We start from the raw sequence: 23,636 nt of genomic DNA, 5'->3' as shown, positions 1-23,636 counted from the left end.
GTGTTACATGTAACAAGGTCTTGGATCAGATAATAGTATTGAATAGCTAGCTGTATGGTTCTATTTTAGATAAGCTGGAGGAATTGATTTTTTTTTTTTTTTTAAGATTATTTAAGGGCAGAGGAGAAGGGGCAAAGAGAGAGAATTTTCATTCACATACTCTCCCTGCTGAAAGTGGAGCATGATTCCATGACCTAAGAGATCAAGACCTGAGTTGAAACCAAGAGTCAAATGCTTAACCAACTGAATCACCCACGCGCCCCAGGAATTAAAATTGTACCTGGATAGTAGAAGAAATGAACATTTACTCACACTAAAGAATGGGTATCACTAATTAAAAAAGCAAGTTGCAAGTTAATTTTATTTTAGTAAAATAAAAACCTACATACATGTGCTTATACAAAGAACTGGAAAAAGTATACTAAAAGTTACAGTAGTGATTTCTAGATGAGGAGAATATTTTTATTTTTGCACATATACATTTCCTAATAGTCTATCCAGCATAACATTGCTTTTATAATAATAATCTTTAAAAGACAGAAAATTAGGGACGCCTGGGTGGCTCAGTTGGTTGGACGACGACTGCCTTCGGCTCAGGTCATGATCCCGGAGTCCTGGGATTGAGTCCCGAATCAGGCTCCCAGCTCCATGGGGAGTCTGCTTCTCCCTCTGACCTTCTCCTTGCTTATGCTCTCTCTCACTGTCTCTCTCTCAAATAAATAAATAAAATCTTTAAAAAAAAAAAAAAAGAAAGAAAATTACATGGGGAGCTTTACTACACTAATAGTGCACAGGCCTTACTCCAGCTAAATTTTAAAAGGTTTAAACTTTTAAACTGCTTTAAAAATTTGGGAGTGGATAAAACGGAAAATTGTCTTGTATTTAAAAAAGACATTCATATAAGTTTTTCACTTCTTGAGATATGAGACTACCCTAAACAGAGGGTATTACAAACAAAATCTTCTAGAAGGTGCAAATTATATTAGCCAATTTTATAAATGAGGGTCTTTGGTTGAGAAAAAGAAACTATACTTAAGTAGACTAAACAGAAAAGGAATTTACCAGAAATATATTGGGAGTTCAGAGAATGACTGAGAGCCTCCTTAACTTTGCAAACACACAGAAACCATGTAAAGCTAAGCAGTCAAAAAATCACCAGCCAAGGTCACACATCACCGGAAGAGCTGCTTAAGAAACTGCCCAGCTAGTACTGCCACTGCCACTGCTACTGCCACAAGCCAATGGAATAGATTCTAAACTGTTCTTGCTTCTCTGCATCTTTTGCTCCAGATCCAAGTCTCCAGACAAGTGTCTGTGACTGGCACAACTTGGGTCACAACTGCCAGGTGTTCAGGACAGAAAGTGTATATATAAGGTACGTATATATACACTTGTTAAATACACACAGACTTTCCAGCTTCCTCTCCTACTAAGATTCACAAAAAGGCAATAAATGAAGGGGATTAAAAAGGTAAAGGGTCAAAAAGAAACACCAAAGATCACTTTAAGACCCAATTAGAATGTCCAACACAGGAATCTTGCCAGTCTTACCAGCAGTAATAAATTTTAATCATTGTGTCACTTCTGCTCCATTGTTACAAAAAACATTTCCTAAAGGTAATTTCACAAAATGCAAAATTTTTCAAGAATAAAATTTATTAACCTTTCTCAGGTAACCTCCTTTCCAATATTGTTCATTCAACAGTCATGAACACTTTCTGCAATCGTAACTAAACACTCAACTATCCCACTGACAGAAACGGAATTTACGGGACCCCTGGGTGGCTCAGTCAGTTAAGGGTCTGCTTGTGGCTCAGGTCATGGTCCTGGGGTCCTGGGATGGAGTCCCTCATTGCATCAGGCTCCTTGCTCTGCGGGGAGCCTGCTTCTCCCTCTCCTGCTGCTCCCCCTGCTTATATGCGGACACTTTCTCTCTGACAAACAAAATCTTAAAAAAAAAAAGAGAGAGAGAGAGAAAGAAAAGAAATGGAATTTGCTTAAATCACAGAAGTTCCAAGTAAGAATAGTATGTTACAGAAACTTATTTATTAACTAATGCAATTTGACACATTAAATTCTGACTTTAAGATTTAGGTAACTAATCCACTAGATTTATTCAAGTATCTGAAACTCTTAAGGTTTTAAAACCAGCAAAAATGTTTTTATAGCATTTGCTCCAAAAGTCACTATATCAACTACACTACAAACAAACAAGCCATTTAGTTGTGATAACTTTTATCAAGTATTTGCAGCTACACTGACCCTGAAAGGCACCAGTTTCCTAATGGGGAACAGACTATTTGTCACATCTAAAAAACTATACATAGTTTTTATAACTGAGGGGAGTAATAGTAGCGAACACTTTATCACCAGACATATATTTTTACTTTAAGCTCATTTTATTTACAAGCATTTCTACAAATTTCTTCTCAAGAATAAACTCTGCTTTCAATCCAAACATTACTTTTAAGGTAGAAGAGCAGACTGGATCTAGCTAGTTCTGCCAGGTACTAGCTGTATAACTTTGGGCAAGTCACTCCACCCCTTTTTGCTTCAAATCTTTATGATTTGGAGACTGTTGGAAAGTTGATGATTAAATGGTGAATAAAGGTAGTGTTAAGAATATGCCTGGATGTTTTCCCCTGGGGTGTGAGAGGGAGAAGTGCCTGCCCTGACAGCGAAAGTTCAATAGGTGTTAAGAATAAAATGCTTAAGGAGGTTGGGAGGGGGGCATAAGCAATAGGGGGAAAAGTGTTTTTAGATGTATTTATTTATTTGAGAGATAAAGTGCAGACGGGAGGGGCCGAGGGAAAGGAAGAGAGTTTTAAGCAGACTCCTCACAGAGGGCAGAGCCTGAGGTGGAGCGTGATCTCAGGACCCAGAGATCACGAATGAGCTGAAACCAAGTCTGATGCTCAACCAACTGCGCCACTCAGGTGCCCTGGGGAAAAGTTTTGAGAAGAAAAATTTTCAAACCAAAGAGACTAAGAAAACTATTCACTAGCAACCAAAACCAGAAAACAAAACCATTGCAAACCCAGCATACTCAGCTCAATTTTATATACAAAAATACATACTATGAAGAAAAAGAGGACAGGGAAAACAGTGCCTGGGAAAAGTTAACATTAAGTTGGCAAACCAAATGATCCATTTTTACATACATAACAAAGGAGGGTAAATAACTCTTCTAATTACTCTGTACTGCTCAATAGAAAAATTTTAAGGAAATTATATATATGAGAACCACTGAACAAACCACGAAAAAAAAAAAATCCAAATGCACAGTCACCTATGAAGTTAGTCTTCTCCTCCCCGCCCCCCAACAAATCTCAATGTAACCCTCATATCCAATTACCAATTTATAAGAATTCAGGAAAATCTCGAATATGGCAATTGTGCAGGATAAATAATCCAGTTTCTTCAATAAGCGCAAGGAAAAAAAAAACCAGAAGAAATGTACAAATTAAGAGGTTTGAAAGAATGCCAGTTATAGTATATGGGAACTGGATTCTGATTCAAATAAACTAGAAAAATCAACACAAAAATACCCAAGAAAGAAAAATAAGAACACCCATGTGCAACAATCTGTTCAGATTTTAATGAATTTCATTTGATGGGTAAAAGGGCATTCATGCAGACAATTTTATACAGTTTAACAATTATGAAGTGCATGGTTTTAAGAACTCTACAAACAGTATTTTATTTATTTGCCACAATCACACTGAGAAGTTACTATTATCCCCCATTTAACAAAGGAAGAAATAGGCACAAAAATTTCACTTTAAACTCTCCCAAGATCACCAAGCAGTAAGTGGCAATGTGGCAATGTGGAGATTCAAATCCAGGTTGTACAGCTGAGGCCCTTAATTACCATACCATCTCTCTATATGATGTGGCAGAAACTGAGCTTTAGAATCAGAGAAAGCTGCCTGAATCCAGATCTCTCACTGTATTATGTAAATTAATTAACTTCTTGGAACCTGTGTACACTCACTGTAGAAGGGTTAATATTATCTATTTCTAAAAAGTATTTTGAAGAATGAGATTATATATGTTTGAAGAATGAGATTATATATGTTGGACTCTATTACAGCCTCTAGCTTATGAAGCCCGCAATAAACTACCCTTCCCATCAGACCTCATAGACTAATTAAAAAGTAGAGCTAATAATTCATAAACATACAGCAGGAACACTGGAATGGCTCTACCTCTTAATTAAATAGCCAAAGAGCCCCCCCCCAAACAACTTTTCAATATACTTCAAAGGCAGCAATAATTCAGAAGAGAATTTTTTATATAATGAAATTTAAACTTACAACCAGAAGAAACAAGAGTCTGAAATCTGAAGTATAGCTAAACTTAAATGAATTTATTTTTCTGAAAACAACATGTATTTCCACACGAACAGACCGACTAATCAGAAAAGTGTACTAAAACTTTGCTCATTCTGGTAATTCGTTAGCCTGACATCTGGTTAACATAAGGCAACACAGTTTTATCATAGAAAAGGAAGGTAAACATAACAAGTATGTTAAAAGCCAACTTCATTTTTTTAAAAAAGATTTTATTTATTTATTTGACAGATAGCAATCATACGTAGGCAGAGAGGCAGGCAGAGAGAGAGGGGGAAGCAGGCTCCCTGCTGAGCAGAGATCCCAATGTGGGGCTTGATCCCAGAACCCTGGGATCACGATCTGAGCCAAAGGCAGAGGCTTTAACCCACTGAGCCACCCAAGTGCCCCAAAAGCCAACTTGTTTGAGAAAGTTTTCTATGTTGTCATCCTGTAACATATTCCACTTATCTGTTAAACTACTAAGTTCTTTGTTGACAAAATGTTTTATGATTATTTAGGTATGTCTAGCCTTTAGTACACCAAAACCGGCACCACAGTAGATAGAGCCTGTAGCATTTCTTGAAATGAAAAGGAAAAAAAGCTGATTGCTTTCATAAAGGAAAAGAACTATTTGACTTCTTGAAATATTTGCTCAGTATATTTGAAATCACCTATCAAAATTCATATTACATAACATTTGCAATATTTTACTTTAGTTAAGACTGACTATCTGTGGGCGAAAGAAGTTCAGCTATTCTTACAGAACTACTTTTCAAGTTTGATTGTAGCTGGTTTTGTTTTGGGGCAGACTTCAATGGGAAATAAAAATCAGAGTCTGATTTAGAAATGACTAGGACAACGAAGTCTCAGCATACCAAATATTAAATTCCAGACAATGGCAACTATAGTCATATGTGAGGTAACATGATATCAATGTGCCTCCTAGATTTTTCCTCCCATCTATTTGAAAAACCATAAACATGGTTTTTCCATGAAGTAGTTTTTAAATTGGGATGCTTTAAAATTGTTGTGCCTCTCACCTTTCCAACAGTCTTATTTTCATAGTTAAAGCAAGCACCCATAATGGTTAATGACTTATAAACAGACTGCTTAGGTCCCTGCACATTACTTATCACTGTTACTAAGTACATACAATTTAACCATATAACAAAGATATGCAATCTGCTAAGTATGATTCATAATTGTGTATTATATCTTTAAGAATTTAAAAATGTATTATAAGCAGAAACGTGTTCCAGATTCTTTATCATTCCAAAGTTATTAAAATGGTTGCATGTGCCCGCTTCAGCCAAGGTTTTAAGCAGCTACTAATGAGAAAATTGGTGAGCTGCATTTATTCAAAATAAAAAAGCTTACTAACATCAACTCCCCATTTCAAGAACTGGTAAGATACCATCCAGAATCAAATGAAAGAATATTTATATCAACATGTACAAACCATTTCGAGTACCCAAGTTTACGGGTTCAGCAGGCAAATGACAAAACATAAAGCAAAGGACCTGTAATTCCTATAGAGCACTTCAAATGTTTTTCTTATAAAATCACCAAAATAATTTAAGAACCAAAAAAAAAGTCCCAGGGGGACTAACAAAGGTAAACTTTTGTGTTGAAAGAATGGAGGAAGGTAAAGTGAAACTGACTCCCTAGGGAAGATGACAGCTTATTTTACTATTAATTCTCAAGTTCTCATTCACAACTAGCATTTTATTATTTTTATCTTTCAGACAGAATGCAACCTGAAACTGAAGCACCTTTCCAAACACTAAGTTATCTGTTCTTGGTTTCCACTGTATGCCTTTGTGTTCTCAGTTAAACTTCTGGATCTAATGGCTTAAAAAAATAATAATAAAAGGCTAACAAAAAGACAGCCTTTTGTTTGAAAGGGCACAACAATCAGGAGCTACAGATTTAAAGTTCGTTTTCACTTGTCTCACCACTGCAATAACTGTCCTCAACTTAAGAGCACTCTTGACTCCCTTTCAAATATTATAGGCCAGAAGTCCACGAAAATACAAATCTAAGTCTCCTGAAGATTACCAGTCACTCTACTTTTGGAAGGAATTTACAAAGAAACGTGTGCCTTCTGTTACTAAACTCAAACATGAACCACCATTAACTTTTTTTTTTCCTGGTAAGCAATAAGTATCAACGTTAAGAGTGTATTTCGACAAATGCAAACCAACCTCAGAGCACAAAGTTAGCTGATAAAATTACCATCATAGCACAATTTCAAAACTAAAAGCAACCACAGGGCGCCTGGGTGGCTCAGTGGGTTAAGCCACTGCCTTCGGCTCAGGTCATGATCTCAGGGTCCTGGGATCGAGTCCCGCATCGGGCTCTCTGCTCAGCAGGGAGCCTGCTTCCCTCTCTCTCCCTCTCTGCCTGCCTCTCTGTCTACTTGTGATCTCTCTCTGTCAAATAAATAAATAAAATCTTAAAAAAAAAAAAAAAAACTATAAGCAACCACAAAAAAAAAAAAAAAAAAAGAAGAAGAAGAAAAGAAAAGAAAAGAAAAAAAGCCAAACAAAACCGCACCCACTCTTACGTAAACTTTCGGAGTAAGCAAACTTCTTTAGCCTCACCTTTGTTTTTACCTAAAAGGACTCTTCAAGACAAGACAGCAATTCCAAGAAGACCAAAATATCCAAAGGATTCAGTTGTTCTCCTCCTGGGAGAAACCACCAAAAATTTAAGACATGGTAACGTATTTAAGTTACCGAAGCTTAGGGCACTTCCCCAAGCTACAGCCATTTTAGATTCAGCCTTTCTTCTGAATTTCACGGGGGTGGAGGGAGGTAGATTTAAAACAGAAAAAAATCCTCCTTAAAACTCTCCAAGATCGACTAGCTTTTTTTGGGGGGAGGGAGGCAATCCGTAGGTGCTGAATACCGACTTAATCTAAATCAAAGAAAACACCTCGGTATCAAGAACCGAAACGCTGGTGGTTAAAGCTCTTCTTTTCCCCTCAGATGCCCCACGGCTGACTTACACGATTTTTTCCTCCTTCAATTTTCCTTCGTTGGAAAACAAAAGCCCTTGGCTCTAAAGAAAGAAAAATAAACCCGTAAACCAAGCCACTCAACCATCGACAAGCCGGAACGCTTGGAGAGGAGCCAGGGAGCCGCAGGTGAGCGTTCCGAGCCGAAGACCAAAGTTGAAATAGGAGCGCTCGGGCAAAGCCGCGGCGACACTCGACTGCAAAGCTCCTCGTGCGGGGGGAGGTGCCCCATCCGAACCACAGGACCACTGGCCCCTCGGCTTCTCTCCCCCCACCCCGACCTACACCAACCACCTGTGTGAGAGCCTCCTTCAACTAGTTCCAACAGCCGGTTGTTTGGGCACCGGGCGGAGCCCCGGGCCGGAACGACTCAAGATCCTCTGCCGCCCCGTTGTCCCGAACCCCCACTTACCCGGCAGCCGTGGGGCTACAGCTAGGGGCCAGAGGCAGCGTCTGAGGGCGCGTCCCCAGCTTCCTGATCCCGCAGAGGTGGAGAGCCCACAACCATAACAAAGCTCTTCCCAAAATGGCTGCCCGGCCCACACGGCCCTGGAGGGGCAGGGGGGGAGGAGCGACGACCAGGCCGGCCCTCCCCCACCCCGACCCCGCCTCACACACGCCCACCCGCTCGCACCGCCCACAGGAGCGCAAGCGCAGGAGCCCTGTTCCGGTGACCCTGCGGGCGCCCCACGCCTCCAACGTTCCGCCGCGTGAACGGCAGTTATTCCCTGCGCCGTTCCCCACCCCCCCTTACCGCGGCTCCAGACTGTGCATGGCTACCCCCACCCCTCTGCAGACTTGAATGCTCTGCCTTTCCTCGCGGCTCTTCAGAGAGGGTGACCAGCCGAGTTTGGAACTCCTCTTCTTATTTCCCGGCCCAACACAGGGCCTGGATGCCTGTGAATGAGTGGGTGGGTGTGTGTGTACCGTTTTCCCCGCCCCTTCACCCTCCGGTACCCCACTTCTGGGCATACTCGCGTCCCCAGACTACCCGTGCAAGTACTAGCAAACCGGTTTCGCAGGATCGTGATTTCCTACCCTTCCCACCTTCCGCTCCTTCCTTCACGTGCGAGCCTCGTTAGGACTCCAGCCCCCAGCGGACCACACCGCCGTGCTCCCGAGGCCTGCGCCGCTGGGTCCGTCGCGCTACCCGCTGGGAGTGGTAGTTCCGCCCGACGGCTGGCGTCACGCCCCTGGCCCAGCGCAGGGCGGATTTCTGTCTGGAGCCGGCTCGCAGGCTGGGGCGGAGAAGTTGTTTCTCTGACCCAAAGTCTCATTGGATATCGCACTACTAGAAGGGGTGGTGCTGCCATGATAGAGAAGGAAACAAAAGTGAAAGCCTATCGCGGTTAGAAGCGGTTACTATTACGAAGAAATAGTAATGGGCGCCTTCTGCACGGGACGTTAAGCCGTATGATGGCCGACAACCACGAAGCTCCATTACCCAGGATCCGGAGGAATTGAGCAACTGGCCAACGTGGGCCGTGGCAGCTCTGTTTTCAGAAGGCCGCTCAAATTGTCTGGTGCTGTGTCCTTTGACAGAGTATGAAATGGAGGCCCAGGGAAGAAAAGAGAGTTGTCCAAGGTCACAGAGCCAACAAATAAAAGTTAAAGCAGAGGGCGACAGAAGGAACGATCTAACTTTTCAGATCAACCCTAAACTCAAAACTGTTATAACCACTCTTACGGAAGCGAGAATCCTGCCCTTTGTGCTTTTTATTTTTTTTTTAAGATTTTATTTATTTATTCGACAGAGATCACAAGCAGGCAGAGAAGGAGGAGGAAACAGGCTCCCTGCTGAGCACAGAGCCAGATGCGGGGCTGATCCCAGGATTCTGGGATCAAGACCTGAGCTGAAGGCAGAGGCTTTAATCCACTGAGCCACCCAAGCGCCCCGTGTTTTTTATTTCTTAATGGAGTCTCCAGTTCCAAGCAAAGAGAATGGAAGTAAAAAGTTTTGTTTTTCTTAGTGTTAGTAGTTCAGGACCCAAACACAGATGTGCCCCATCCATCCTAGAAAACCCTGTTGTGAGTTCCAGAAATGGCGAACAATTTGGCCAAGTTGTACTTGGCCTAGACTCCAAATATTTCCTACCTTCCTACAACACCATCACTTTGGGATTGTTTTAGTAGTTGTGCTCTACCTGTCCGAACTCGAGGGTCAGATTCTGATGCCTGAGAAACCTGGAGAGGGGAGGTAAGGACCATTCAAGTACCCTACGGACTTCAAAAGCTGGCTTCCAGAATTAAGATTTCTTTAAAAGAATGACCCAAGATGAACACCCGGCATGGGAACCAGTCAGCACTGGTCAAGTCCCCACCCGGACTCTTTTTTTTCTGTTCCCAGGAAGTGGAGGGGACTGCCAAACCCCATCTACCGGAAGTGCCTTTTCGTGAGTGTCTGGGTGTTCTTGCTGCTCTGCGTTCCAATTCCCGGTTCGACACTGGCAAGTATACTTACATATTTAACAGCAGGGCTGCTGCCACACTGTGCAAATTGGGGGGAGGGGCGTTGGGGGAGGCACCGAGGGTTGAGAGTAAATCAAAGCCGCTGGGAATGTCAGGCAGTTTCCCGAGGATCCTTGGGTTCTCACAGCGCGCCCTTTTCTCAGGAGTCCGCTCTGAGGCTTGCAGTTTACAACTCTTTCCTCTGGGACGGTGGCAGTATCGGGCGTTTTCACCTAAATTGAGTGGATTGACCCTTAGGTCTTTGCCTTCCTCACCAGTTGCTGTCCCCGGGATATAGGCCATCGGTCTCCATATAACACCCATGAGTTGGAAAGCGCATGGTCACAGTGCAGAGAGAGTTCCAACTGTGAAGAGAGCGTTGAGATTTTTAAGTGGGGTGGTCTGGAAAGCCCTTATGCTTTTGACCAACAGTGAGTGTGTGGGTCCTGCAGATATGTGTGTTTGGAAGTCAGGAAGTGGATGTAAGGTGCCATCTAAGATGTACTCAGAGGCCCTGGATAACTTACCTCCCTACGTCTTTGTTAAAGAGTGAAAACATTGGGGCGCCTGGGTGGCTCAGTGGGTTAAGCCGCTGCCTTCGGCTCAGGTCATGATCTCGGAGTCCTGGGATCGAGCCCCGCGTCAGGCTCTCTGCTTTCTCGGGGAGCCTGCTTCCTCCTCTCTCTCTGCCTGCCTCTCTGCCTGCTTGTGATCTCTCTGTCAAAAAAAAAAAAAAAAAAAAGAGTGAAAACATTGACTGGTATACAGGATTTCTCTACCCATCCCTAAGAGCTGTGACCTAGAAATAGTTCATTAAAGTATTTAACTAGGTAGCAACTGTGGTTTTTGGGTCTTTTAGACAGTTCATTCTCTTGGTTAACAATGAAACTCATGTAAGACAGATCTAGATTCATATTCTCAACCACTTACTGGCTGCTCATTTAGAGTTCTTAACCATTTCCTCTTGTGTAGGGTGGGAATATAACTTTTATTTTTTGAATGCTTACTTTGTGTCAGGGACCGTTTGCAGCTCTTTACATAGATCAATTCTTATTTCTAAAGTGAGTGAACTGCAACATGACAAAGTTAAATATGTTTGCAAAATCACATCCCATATAAGTGGTGAAGCCAGGATCCCAACACAAATTGTTGATTCCAGAATCTCAACTCTAACCTAACAGGCTATACTGTCTCTCAGAATCAAGGTGATGAGGTTATTGTTTTAAATGAGTTAAGGCAGGGGTGCCTGGCTGGCTCAGTGGGAGCATGTGGGTGTAGAGATAACTTAAAAATACTTTTTTTAAAGAAGATTTTATTTGACAGAGGGAGATCACAAGTACACAGAGAGGCAGGCAGAGAGCAGTGCGGGGCGGGGGGGGGGGGGGGGGGCAGGCTCCCTGCTGAGCAGAGAGCCCAATGCAGGACTTGATCTCAGGACCCTGAGATCATGACCTGAGCTGAAGGCAGCAGCTTAACCCGCTGAGCCACCCAGGCACCCTTAAAAATACTTCCTTAAAAATAAATAAATAAATAAATAAGCTGTAAACACCTAGGGTGAAAAAAGAGAACAGAGAAGCTATAACCTTCGGTTTTAAAGATAAGAAAACTACACTTCAAAGAAGCAATTTACCCAAGGTCACACAGCTGGGGAATTAAAGAAGTGTTTGTAAAATATAGATCTGTCTCTGTGCAATACCTTTTCTGTTACACCAAATAGCAAAAGCTAAAAGAATGGATCAGAGAAGAAAAGGATTATTTACTTAATGTATTACTGATTTCTGGACAGCATTAATGATTGTTTTCAAAGGCAAATGTGTTATATGGAAAAAATTCTCGGGTTCCTACTTATACAAAATTATGCATAAAATGAAGAAAATTTAGTAACATTTTGTTTTCTATACAGCAACATGCTTCTGATTCAGCTCCTCCACTTAGCTGTAAAAATGCATTAATCACAACTGCCTGGTATCTTCCTGAGCAAGACTTTACAGTGGGACCCAGCATGCTTCATTTTATCCAGAAGTTTTCTCAAGCATCTTCAAAGGTTGGCTTATTCAGCAAATACTTGCGGGCACTGCTTTGCTGGGGCAATAGCAATGGGAAAAAAAAGACACATCCTTATCCTTATATGTTTAGGTGATGGGGTAAAGGGTGGATAAAATACAAATAAGTAAAATATTTTATATTACAAGTGGTAAGTCTTCTGGAGAACTATAAAGCAGGTTAGAATAATAGGGAATATCAACAATAGGCTTAGGATTGCACTTAAAAATAGAGGGGTCATGGGGGCCTGGGCTCAGTCAGTCAAGCAGGTACCTTTGGCTGGGGCCCTGATCTCAGGATCCTGGGATCCAGCCTAATGTGGGGCTCCCTGCTGAGAAGGAAGTCTGGTTTTTCCTCTCTCTGTGTCCCTCTCCCACTGCTCATGCTCTCTCTCTTGCTGTCTCTCAAATAACTAATATCTTAAAATAGAGGGGCCAGGGGTGCTGACTTATGATCTCAGGGTAGTAAGTTCAAGCCCCATGTTGGGTGTAGAGATCACTTAAAAATAAAAAAATCTTAAAAAAAATAGGGGTGCTTGGTAGCTTAGTCGGTTAAGCATCTATCTGACTCTTGATTTTGGCTCAGGTCATGATCTCAAGGTCCTGGAATTGAGCCCCGCATTGGACTCCATACTTGGGGGGAGTCTGCTTAAAGATTCTCTCCCTTTGCCCCTCCCCAAACTCATGTTGTCTTACCCTCCCTGCAATAAACAAATCTATTTTTTAAAAAAAAGAGAGAGAGAGGTAAGAAGAGAGGGAATCAGCCATGCAAGTAGCTCAGGGAAGAACATTTCAAAGAAAAGGAAAAGGCCCCAGGATGGAATCATTTCCTAGCATTTTAAGGAGTCACCAAGATTCTTAAATAACTTTATTTCTTCTTTCATCCAGTGCTTTTTGAGTTATTGTTCATCTGTTAACTAGTTGAAGTCTGGAAATCTGCTCACTAAAGCACAGAATCAGCAGTAAAGGTTACTCCTTTGGGCATGTACCATGAAAGGCACTGGGGAAGTTTGTTTTGTTTTGTTTTAAAGATTTTATTTATTTGACAGAGATCAAGAGAGGGAGCACAAGTAGGGGGAGTGGGAGGAGAAGCAGGCTGAATCCCAGGATTCAGATCATGACCTGAGCCCATGGCAGACGCTTAAGGATGGAGCCACCCAGAGGTGCCCCTGGTTTTGTTTTGTTTTGTTTTAAGGCAAAAAATTACTGGCCTGGTTCTTAAGTATATTGAGACAGCCAAACACATGTTGTTGTTGTTGTTTTTAAGATTTTATTTGTTTGAGAGAGAGTGAGAATACAAGCAGGAAGAGTAGGAGAGGGAGAAGCAGGCCCCCTGCAATGTGCAGCTCAATCCCAGGACCCTGGATCATGACCTGAGCCAAAGGCAGTCACTTAACCCATAGAGCCACCAGGTGCCCTGATAAACATATGATTTAAATTCACTGTGAAAATTATGATGGGAGTGTGCGTAAAGTATTTATAGGAGTATTAATTCAGATTGGGGAAACTTCATGCTGAATTTTAAAAGATAGATTCCCTAGACAAAAAAGTAGTTGTTAGGGGGCACTTGGGTGGCCAGTTGCTTAAGTGTCTGACTCATGATTTCAGCTCAGGTGTTGTGGGATCAGGCTCCACAGTGGGCTTGGAGCCTGCTTGAGATTCTCTCCCCTTCTCCATGTGCCCCTCCCCATTCCCCATTCCCCCCAAAAAAAGAAAAAGAAAAAAATGTACTATGTTAGAATTCTAGGCAAAGACATATAGGAAGGCAATTAACAAGTCAGGAAATGATAGATGCTGGCAAGGATGCGGAGAAAGGGGAACCCTCCTACACTGTTGGTGGAAATGCAAGCTGGTGCAACCACTCTGGAAAACAGCTTGGAGGTTCCTCAAAATGTTGAAAATAGAGCTACCTTACGACCCAGCAATTGCACTACTGGGTATTTACCCTAAAGATACAAACGTAGTAATCTGAAGGGGCATATGCACCCCAATGTTTATAGCAGCAATGTCCACAATAGCCAAACTATGGAAAGAACCTAGATGTCCATCAACAGATGAATGGATAAAGAAGATGTGATATATATATATATATATATATATATATATATATATATATATAATGGAATACTATGCAGCCATCAAAAGAAATGAAATCTTGCCATTTGCGATGATGTGGATGGAACTAGAGGGTATTATGCTTAGTGAAATAAGTCAGTCGGAGAAAGACAACTATCATATGATCTCCCTGATATGAGGAAGTGGAGATGCAATGTGGGGGGTTTCGGGGGTAGGAAAAGAATAAATGAAACAAGATGGTATCGAGAGGGAGACAAACCATAAGAGACTCTTAATATCACAAAACAAACTGAGGGGGGCCAGGGGGAGGGGGGTAGGGAGAGGGTAGTGGGGTTATGGACATTGGGGAGTGTCTGTGCTATGGTGAGTGCTGTGAAGTGTGTAAACCTAGCAATTCACAGACCTGTACCCCTGGGGCTAATAATACATTATATGTTTATAAAAAAATTAAAAAAAAAAAGACATATAGGAAGGCATGGAGTTATGGAAAGTATTCAGTGTTTCTTTCTTTTTTTTTTTTTTAAGATTTTATTTATTTATTTGACAGACAGAGATCACAAGTAGGCAGAGAGGCAGGCAGAGAGAGGAGGAAGCAGGCTCCCTGCTGAGCAGAGAGCCCAATGCGGGGCTCCATCCCAGGACCCCGGGATCATGACCTGAGCCGAAGGCAGAGGCTTTAACCCACTGAGCCACCCAGGTGCCCCAGTATTCAGTGTTTCTAAAGCTAAATTGGAAGCTGGATTACTTTTTCTTTTTTTTTTTAAAGATTTTATTTATTTATTTGACAGAGAGAGATCACAAGTAGACAGAGAGGCAGGCAGAGAGAGAGAGAGAGAGAGAGAGGGAAGCAGGCTCCCTGCCGAGCAGAGAGCCCGATGCGGGACTCGATCCCAGGACCCTGAGATCATGACCTGAGCCGAAGGCAGCGGCTTAACCCACTGAGCCACCCAGGTGCCCCTGGATTACTTTTTCTATATAAAACAGCATTCCCACAGTAATTAATGCTGCTGCTTTTGCAAGTTATAAATAGAAGAGACAGTTTAAAATGCCAGATACTAAAGATATAGTCTTTACCTGTTCTTTCAGATATTCCTCTCATAGGATAAAATTAGTGGTAGGCCAAATTACATCACTCGGTTTCTTTTCAGTAGTTTCTTTTGCATGTTGTATAACTGTTTGCTAGTCTTAGCTAGCATTAACAGCACCCTGTAATTCAACCTTTCTGTAAAGTTTGATGTTCTAATACAAAGCAGATTGTTTGTTTTTATATTGTTTCAGTTTGGGATTAAGACACTGCAGTTATCTAAAAATCTGTTTTTGTCTGTTGATTTTGTTTTCTCTATAGATGTTTAAGTACCCTTTTCCAGTCCGACTAGGAGCCAGCAGAATAGAAACATTTTCTCTCAAGACATGTCACCAACAGAACTTTTCCCCTTTGTTTCCAAGGCCTTGGTTTTTCTCTTCATTTCCAGTGTATATGAGGAAGACACAATACTATCACACTTCCCCATGCAGCTTTAAGAAGCAGAAGCAAGAAGTACTTCCAGCCAAGCCATCAAGCACCATCACTTACCTATTTGACAGCCCAAAGCCAGCATTATACATAACTCTGGGAGGACTAATTCCCTTTATTACTCCACCATTGGTCATGGTGATGACAAAGACTTATATTCCTGTGTTAGCTTTTACTCAGATGGCTTATGGAGCCAGTTTCCTAGCTTTCTTGGGAGGGATCAGATGGGGTTTTGCTCTACCAGAAGGTAGTACAGCGAAACCAGACTTCCTCAATTTAGCTAATAGTGCAGCTCCTCTTGTGTTTTCATGGTTTGCTTTCCTTATTTCTGAAAGACTCAGTGAAGCTATAGTCACAGTAATAATAGGTTTGGGGATAGCATTACACATTGAACTTTTTCTTTTGCCACATTATCCCAATTGGTTCAAAGCCCTTAAGATAGTAGTCACTTTAGTGGCCTTGTTTTCATTTATAATCACTTTACTAGTTGAAGATATTTATCCAGAGAAAGGACCCAAGAGACCTGGTCAAGTAGAATAAATACAAAACTACTTTGTAGATGACATGAGCATGTTGGCTATAAGCCTTAGAAAGCTGTGTTTTGGCATCATCTTTTTCTACTTACCCTGTTTAACAGCTTTTTCCTCCATCGGTGGTTATTCTTCACAGATTTTTTTCATTTCTAGAAATCTTTATTTCATAGAAATTACTTGGCAACAGCTTGAAAATCCCTAACAAGTCATTTTCACTTTAGATTACAGTTTTTAGTCTTTATGAATTACACATTTTAATGTTTTGTTTTGAATGTAAAATAATAAAAACGGAAACCCGTTTTTTAGAGCCTTACGATCATTGAAAAAAGAGGCACATTCTCCCACAAGAGGGAAACTTTGTATCCATTAGTGTCTGAGAATAATAGGTGGTTCCAGTGTGGAGTTTTCATTGCAGTTGCCCTGGGAATTGCATTTCCAACCCCATTTCGTCGGTATAATCTATTTATATGAGCTGAAAGGATCTGCGGCTACTCTAAAGTCAATAGGGAGGGCGCCTGGGTGGCTCAGTGGGTTAAAGCCTCTGCCTTCAGCTCGGGTCATGATCCCAGCATCCTGGGATCGAGCCCCACATCGGGCTCTCTGCTCGGCCAGGAGCCTGCTTCCTCCTCTCTCTCTGCCTGCCTCTCTGCCTACTTGTGATCTCTATCTGTCAACACCCCACAGTGTTATGATTCTTAAAACAAACAAACAAACAAACAAAACACCTGATTTTAGGGGCACCTGGGTGGCTCAGTGGGTTAAGGCTCTGCCCTTGGCTTAGGTCTTGATCTCAGGGTCCTGGGATCGAGCCCACGTCGGGCTCTCTGCTCAGCAGGGAGCCCACTTCACCCTCTCTCTCTGCTTGCCTTTCTACCTACTTGTGATCTCTGTCAAATAAATAAATAAATAAAATCTTTGGGGGAAAAAACTGACTTTAAAGTACATCTGACTTTACATTGGACAGGATGTTTAGAAGTATATTAGATTGTAAAATATTTCGGAGGAAGATCACATTAATAGCTGCTCAGTAAACATTTAAATGTAAGAACTAAATGTGCAAGCCCCTAAAGGTAAAACAAACAGTAAAAATCTTGGGCAATCCTATTACATTTGGGTAATCTAGGAACACTGCTAATAAACTAAGTTAATAAGTAATACAAGGAAAAGGAAAAAGCAAAAATCAACATACTTTATTAGTACATTATTTTTAAAATCATCACCCAGAAAATAATATAATAAGCATTTTTACAATTATCTATTTACAGGGATTGTCTGGACCCATTAAGCCCAAACATAGATTGTCTTGACATGTTTCTGCCACAGCACTACAAAATGCCTCACTTCACAATGCCATTTCAGGTTGGCACCAGGCAATAATGAGAAATTATAGGAGTATTTTGTAAATCTCTTTTGAACCAGAAAGCAGATTCTCTGTAGAGAAATATTAAAGGCACATGAATTGGAGTTTAAATAATCTACAAATCATCTGTCATTCCTTGACATTTTATAGATCACACCAGGCACCTATGACCCTTTAGACTTTTAGGATACCCCAAACAAAGGGACACAGGTATACACTACACTACGTAAGCTTTTCTTAATAAATGCATATGGTTAAATTATAAAAGAAAGTACTCTTATGAGCCAATCCAAATATTTTGGATATGAGTGCCACCTGAGTCTTTAATGGTTACCAACAAAGATTTTCTATCTAAATAAGCTGCTGAAGCCTGTAATAATACACTGAAGGAATTTAAGAAAGAAAAGGGGGGAATCAGGGGTGCCTCGCTGGCTCTTGATCTCAGGGTTGTGGCTTCAAGCCCTACGCTGGGTGTAGAGATTGTTTAAAAATCTTAAAAAAAAAAAAAGGGGGAAATCAGGAATATACAAATCAAATCCTGGAATCACTAGATTAACCTAAATGTATGTAAGACTTAATATATATGGCTCCAAGCAACTGGTAGAAATAACTAGAAGTGATGATCATGTACACAAAAGAATGTTCCTCTCAGAAATAGAGAACAATTCTTTAGAATGTTTCTCAGGGGGAAAAAAATGAAAAGTTTTGAAAAGCAGTTTTGGATCAGAGGACTTTCAACTTAAGACTTTTGTCAATGTCTATAAAAAGCTTCATAGGTCCCTACAATTCCACCTTCTCCCAACCAGACAGTAGGTTTTGTACTAAGTTCATACTTAGGATTGCCCAAGTACAAGTAAGCTTCACAAAGCTTGATAGTCTAATAAAATTCCCTCTTTCCCAAACCAAGCAGATAATTTTTGATAACTATTTAGAAAATAGGAAAGAAATTTAATAGGTACCTATCTCTCACTGGGCTCTGTCACTCATTATATCATCCAATTGCACTAAAGGACTTTCATGAAGAACGTCCTAGTAATTCCTCACTTGCATTTTCAGCACTAAGACAACATAAGTGAGCAAAAGCTTTTTTAATCCTGTTATCAACAGGCAAAAACTTGTCTGTCTATATAAACATCTATAGAGATAGCTAGATATTTCCTACATGTCCCTCCCAGTGTATCTGCTGCCAATAAAAAGATTGGTATCAAATAAAAGTAGGGAGTTGTGTCACTGGCTTTTCTCTGTAGGTTCAACTGTGGTCATGGAAAATTGTGCCATAGACTGAATGTACAGACATCTTCAAACTGTCTCACTGATATTCTTACATCACACATGGGTCATGTTACAGTGTGGCTTACACTGGAGAAGCAGCTAATGGGGCTATTTGCCAAGAAGCTTCTAGCAAATCATTTTTACAAAGAGGACTCTACCCCTAAGAGAATTCTAGAGCATAAACAGCATTCCTATTGGTAAGCATGGCAAATTTGAGTGAGTTCTTTATTAATTTAGGATAATATTCCATATCTCTCCTTACTCAAATTCTTAGAAAAAATCATTCTTTAGTCATTTATCTACCATATACATGGAAAACTCAATAGAATCAGAGGGTCCTATCACCAAATATATGTGTGATTTACAAAAGGTCAAATCCTATATTTTCAAAATGTTTCTTGTGCTCCCTTATACTTTATATTTCACAGTACAGCAACACCTCCTTCACAACGACTGGTGATCATGTTACCAATTTCTGTCCATGTATCTGAATGAGGGTTATAAACTTCGACAGAGTCCAAGGTACCTGGGGCCAAGAAATCATGGCTCGAAGATCGACCTCCAGAAACATATAGAAGCCCATTGACTGCCACAACACACATGCCTGCTCTAGGCACTTTCATTGAAGCAACTTCAACCCACTTTTCCTGGTTAAGAGGGAAAAAAAAAATTAGCAGAATCATAAGATGACAATAGAGAAAACTGCTGAGAAATCAAATACTCTAGTTCTTTTTAAATATTTAAATTACAAACTCAAGAGTCCAGTCATATAAATATATGTAGGACATTGTCAAATGAGCTTTTTTATTTTAAGGATTTTATTTATTTGACAGACAGAGCACAAGCAGGCAGAGCAGCAGGCAGAGAGTGGGAGGAAGCAGGCTCCCCGCTGAGCAGAGATCCCGATGTGGGGCTCGATCCCAGGACCCTGAAATCGTGACCTGAGCCAAAGGCAGAGGCTTAACCCACTGAGCCACCCAAGCGCCCCTCATATGTAGAACTTAAAAAAAAAAAAAAAAAAAAAACAAAACAAACAAGAAAATGAATAAAAAGATAGAGACAAACCAGGAAATAGACTCTTAACTATAGAGAACAAACTGATGGTTACTAAAGGGGAGGTGGTGGGGAGGATGGGTGAACCAGGAGATGGGGATTAAAGAGTACATTTATTATGAAGAGTACTGTGTAAAGTATAGAATTGGTGAATCACTATATTGTACATTTGAAACTAATATAACACTGTATGTTAATAACACTGGAATTAAAATAAAAAAATAAGAGATGCCTGGGTGACTCAGTGGGTTGAGCCTCTGCCTTCGGCTGAGGTCATGATCTTGGGGTCCTGGGACTGGGCCCCACGTCGGTCTCTCTGCTCAGTGGGAAGCCTGCTTCACCCCTCTCTCTGCCTGCCTCTATGCCTACTTGCGATCTCTCTGTGTCTCTGTCAAGTGAATAAATAAAATCTTAAAAAAAAATTGTTTTAGGACGCCTGGGTGGCTCAGTGGGTTAAGCCGCTGCCTTCGGCTCAGGTCATGATCTCAGGGTCCTGGGATCGAGTCCCGCATCGGGCTCTCTGCTCAGCAGGGAGCCTGCTTCCCTCTCTCTCTCTCTCTGCCTGCCTCTGTCTACTTGTGATCTCTCTCTGTCAAATAAATAAATAAAATCTTTAAAAATTTTTTTTTTATTTTAAAACTTAATAAAAATAAAAATGAATTGAAAAATAACAAAACAAGAATGTGCCAAAAAGATTGTATGTAGCCTGCAGACCTAAAATACTCTTTTTTTAAAAAAAAAGCATTTTATTTATTTGAGAGAAAGAGGGTGAATGGGAGGAGTAGCAGAGGGGGAGAGAGAAGGAGGGGTAAGAATCTTAAGCAGACTTGGTACTGAGCATGGAGCCCACTGTGGGCTCTACACCCTGAGATCATGACTTGAGCTGAAACCAAGAGTCAGATGCTCAATTGGCTGAGTCACCCACGTGCCCCTATCTGTCTAATAAAAAGTTTGCTAACTCCTGGTATACACTGTTCCCTGAAGAAATTTCAATAACCTGCTACAACCAAAATTATTCATAATGACCTTCTCCAGAGAAAATGTCTATACCCAGAAAACAGGAAAGCTAATAAAGGTCCCAAAAAATAAGAGAAAAAAGAGCAAGTTACCTGGAAATAAAGTATATGATGAACAAAGTTTACAGAAACAAAGGGTGAACACCAACTATTCATCAATGCTAGAAAGTGAATTTTTGAGGACAGGAAACTTAAAAAGCTTCACATCCCAGGACTCAGCCTAGCACTAGCACATTATAGACACTCAATGTAGGTCTGCTGATCTGAATTTAATGATTGACTGCCATTTTATTTTATTTTTAAAAGAACTAAAAAGAAATATTTATTGAAGATTCTTTTTTTTTATTAATTTTTTATTTTTTCAGCATAACAGTATTCACTATTTTTGCACCACACCCAGTGCTCCATGCAATCCGTGCCCTCTACAATACCCACCACCTGGTGCCCCCAACCTCCCACCCCCCACCCCTTCAAAATTCTCAGATCGTTTTTCAGAGTCCATAGTCTCTCATGGTTCACCTCCCCTTCCAATTTCCCTCAACTCCCTTCTCCTCTCCATCTCCCCTTGTCCTCCATGCTATTTGTTATGCTCCACAAATAAGTGAAACCATATGATAATTGACTCTCTCTGCTTGACTTATTTCAGTCAGCATAATCTCTTCCAGTCCCGTCCATGTTGCTACAAAACTTGGGTATTCATCCTTTCTTTTTTCTTTTTCTTTTTTTTTTTTTTTGCCATTTTATTTTAGATTTATTTATTTATTTTAGAAAGAGGGAGAGCACATGGGGGAGGGAGCTGAAGGAGAGGGAGGGAGAATCTCAAGCAGACTCCCACTGAGTGGGAAGCCTAGCAAGCTTGATCCCATGACCCTAGGATCATGACCTAGGCCAAAAGCAGACACTTAACCGACTGAGCCACCCAGGTGCCCTTGTTTGCTGATCTGAATTTAAATTAAATTCTGAGATACCAAAACCAGAGACAATCCTTTGAAATTTAAGGACCTCTATTAAAAATTGAAGGCTATTAGACTATCTGAAATTACAGAATTACGACAAAGTTGGCATTGTTGAAAAAATTCATGTTTTATTTATTTACCTAGAAAGAAAGAGAGAGAGAGTATACACATGAGCAGGGGGATGGGCAGAGAGAGAGAGAGAATCCCAAGCAGGCTCCACGCCCAGCATGCTGCCCAACGCAGGGCTAGATCTCATGACTCTAAGATCATGACCTGAGCTGAAATCAAGAGTCAGACACTTATCTGAGCCACTCAGGTGCTCCCAAAATACTCATATTTTAAAACACAAAGATAGGGGCGCCTGGGTGGCTCAGTGGGTTAAGCCTCTGCCTTCAGCTCAGGTCATGATCTCAGGGTCCTGGGATCGAGCCCTGCATCAGGCTCTCTGCTCAGCAGGAGCCTGCTTCCCCACCCTCTCTCTCTATCTGCCTCTCTGCCTACTTGTTATCTCTGTCTGTCAAGTAAATAAAAATCTTTAAAAAACAAAACGAAAGAAAAAAACCCATAGATATTCACAAAAATATCTATAGCTGATTTAATCTTTAAAAAAAGAAGAAGGGCGCCTGAGTAGCACAGTTGGTTAAGCAACTGCCTTCGGTTTGGGTCATGATCTTGGAGTTCGGGGATTGAGTCCCACATGGGGCTCCCTGCTCAGCAGGGAGTCTGTTTCTCCCTCTGACCACTCCCCTCTCATGCATTCTCTCTCAAATAAATAAATTTTAAAGAAAAATAAATAAATAAATAAAAATAAAAAAAAAACAAAAAAATAAAAAAAGAAGAAGGAAGATGTGGTATCTATATACAAAAGAATACTACTTAGCCATCAAAAAAATGAAATCTTGCCATTTTCAACAATGTGGCTAGAACTAGAAGGTGTTATGCTAAATGAAATAAATAAATCAGAGAAATTCAATTATCATATGATCTCACTGACATGTGGAATTTAGGTTTAACCCACTGAGCCACCAGGCACCCCGACATGCGGAATTTAGGAAACAAAACAGAGGATCATAGGGGAAGAGAGGAAAAAATAAAACAAGACCAAATTAAAGAGGGAGACAAACCATAAGAGACTCTTAAGCATAGGAAACAAACTGTGGGGCGCCTGGGTGGCTTAGTTGGTTGAGTATCTGCCTTCAGCTCGGGTCATGGTCTCAGAGTCCCAGGTTCGAGTCCCACATGGGGCTCCCTGCTCGGTGGGGAGTCTGCTTCTCCTTCTGCCTCTTACCCCACTCTTGTGCTCTCTCTCTCATTCTCTGTCTCTCTCAAATAAAAATTTAAAAATCTTAAAAAAAAAAAAGGAAACAGAGGGTTGCTGGAGGGGGGAAGGGAAAGGGGTAACTGGGTGATGGACATTAAGGAGCACATGTGATATGATGAGCACTGGGTATTATGTTAAGACTGATGAATCACTGAGCTCTATCTCTGAAACCAATAATTATTGTATATTAATTGAATTTAAATAAAAAATAAATTTGGGGCGCTTGGGTGGCTCAGTGGGTTGAGCCTCTGCCTTCAGCTCAGGTCATGATCTTGGGGTCCTGGGATCCAGCCCCACATCGGGCTCTCTGCTTGGCGGGAAGCCTGCTTCCCTCGCTCTCTCTGCCTGCTGCTCTGCCTGCTTGTGATATCTCTGTCAAATAAATAAATAAAATCTTTTAAAAAAATAAGTAAATTCTAAAATTTTTTAAAAATCCATGTAAAACTTTTGACTCCCCCAAAACTTGACTACTAATAGCTTACTGGGTTTGTTTTGTTTTGTTTCATTGTTTTAGAGAGGGGAATAAAGGGAGAGAAGGGGAAAGGGAGAGAGAGAATCTTAAGTAGGCTCCACATACAGCATGGAGCCTGATGCGAGGGCTCAATCTCACAACCCGGAGATCATGACCTGAACCAAAATCAAGAGTTGGATGCGTACGTGAATGAGCCACCCAGGTACCCCATTAATACCCTA

General features: G+C 41.1%; 3 protein-coding genes across 8 annotated transcripts in view; 1 reads left to right on the top strand and 2 right to left on the bottom strand.

Moving 5' to 3' along the window:
- Positions 1 to 8,544, bottom strand: part of GPBP1L1 (GC-rich promoter binding protein 1 like 1) — a 61,143-nt gene extending 52,599 nt beyond the window's left edge. The window contains exon 1 of one of the 3 annotated variants that reach the window (XM_047726012.1): positions 8,401 to 8,544. The gene's annotated coding sequence lies outside the window, so the exon portion shown is untranslated. Of the gene's footprint in view, positions 1 to 7,765; positions 7,923 to 8,107; positions 8,213 to 8,400 lie in introns of those variants that run through there. The other 2 variants (XM_047726013.1, XM_047726011.1) reach the window with 2 other exon arrangements.
- Positions 8,545 to 9,259: 715 nt separating this feature from the next.
- The window catches only part of IPP (intracisternal A particle-promoted polypeptide), a 51,905-nt gene continuing 37,528 nt past the window's right edge, over positions 9,260 to 23,636 (bottom strand). The window contains exons 9-11 of one of the 4 annotated variants that reach the window (XM_047726007.1): positions 19,124 to 19,244; positions 10,329 to 10,518; positions 9,260 to 10,166 (exon numbers count right to left, since the gene is read on the bottom strand). In XM_047726007.1, coding sequence (XP_047581963.1) covers positions 10,073 to 10,166; positions 10,329 to 10,518; positions 19,124 to 19,244 — 405 coding nt within the window. In that variant the 3' untranslated portion in view covers positions 9,260 to 10,072. Of the gene's footprint in view, positions 10,167 to 10,328; positions 10,519 to 11,753; positions 11,884 to 17,132; positions 19,245 to 23,636 lie in introns of those variants that run through there. The other 3 variants (XM_047726010.1, XM_047726009.1, XM_047726008.1) reach the window with 3 other exon arrangements.
- TMEM69 (transmembrane protein 69) lies at positions 9,642 to 16,265 on the top strand. The gene is made up of 3 exons (XM_047726015.1): positions 9,642 to 9,800; positions 11,705 to 11,845; positions 15,265 to 16,265. The coding sequence occupies exons 1-3, from the start codon at positions 9,642 to 9,644 to the stop codon at positions 15,970 to 15,972; spliced, it is 1,008 nt and encodes a 335-aa protein (XP_047581971.1). The 3' UTR covers positions 15,973 to 16,265.

Source organism: Lutra lutra, chromosome 4, assembly GCF_902655055.1.
Source record: "Lutra lutra chromosome 4, mLutLut1.2, whole genome shotgun sequence".
Lineage (NCBI taxonomy): Eukaryota > Metazoa > Chordata > Mammalia > Carnivora > Mustelidae > Lutra > Lutra lutra.
The sequence above is the reverse complement of the archived record's forward strand: the minus strand, read 5'-3'. Positions and strand labels throughout refer to the sequence as shown.

Coding starts and splice junctions, on each gene's coding strand:
- TMEM69 (XM_047726015.1), top strand. CDS start 9,642: ATGGGAACCAGTCAGCACTGGTCAAGTCCCCACCCGGACTCTTTTTTT. Junction 9,801..11,704: donor CAATTCCCGGTTCGACACTG/GCAAGTATACTT, acceptor TTTTCTATACAG/CAACATGCTTCTGATTCAGC. Junction 11,846..15,264: donor TTTCTCAAGCATCTTCAAAG/GTTGGCTTATTC, acceptor TTTTCTCTATAG/ATGTTTAAGTACCCTTTTCC.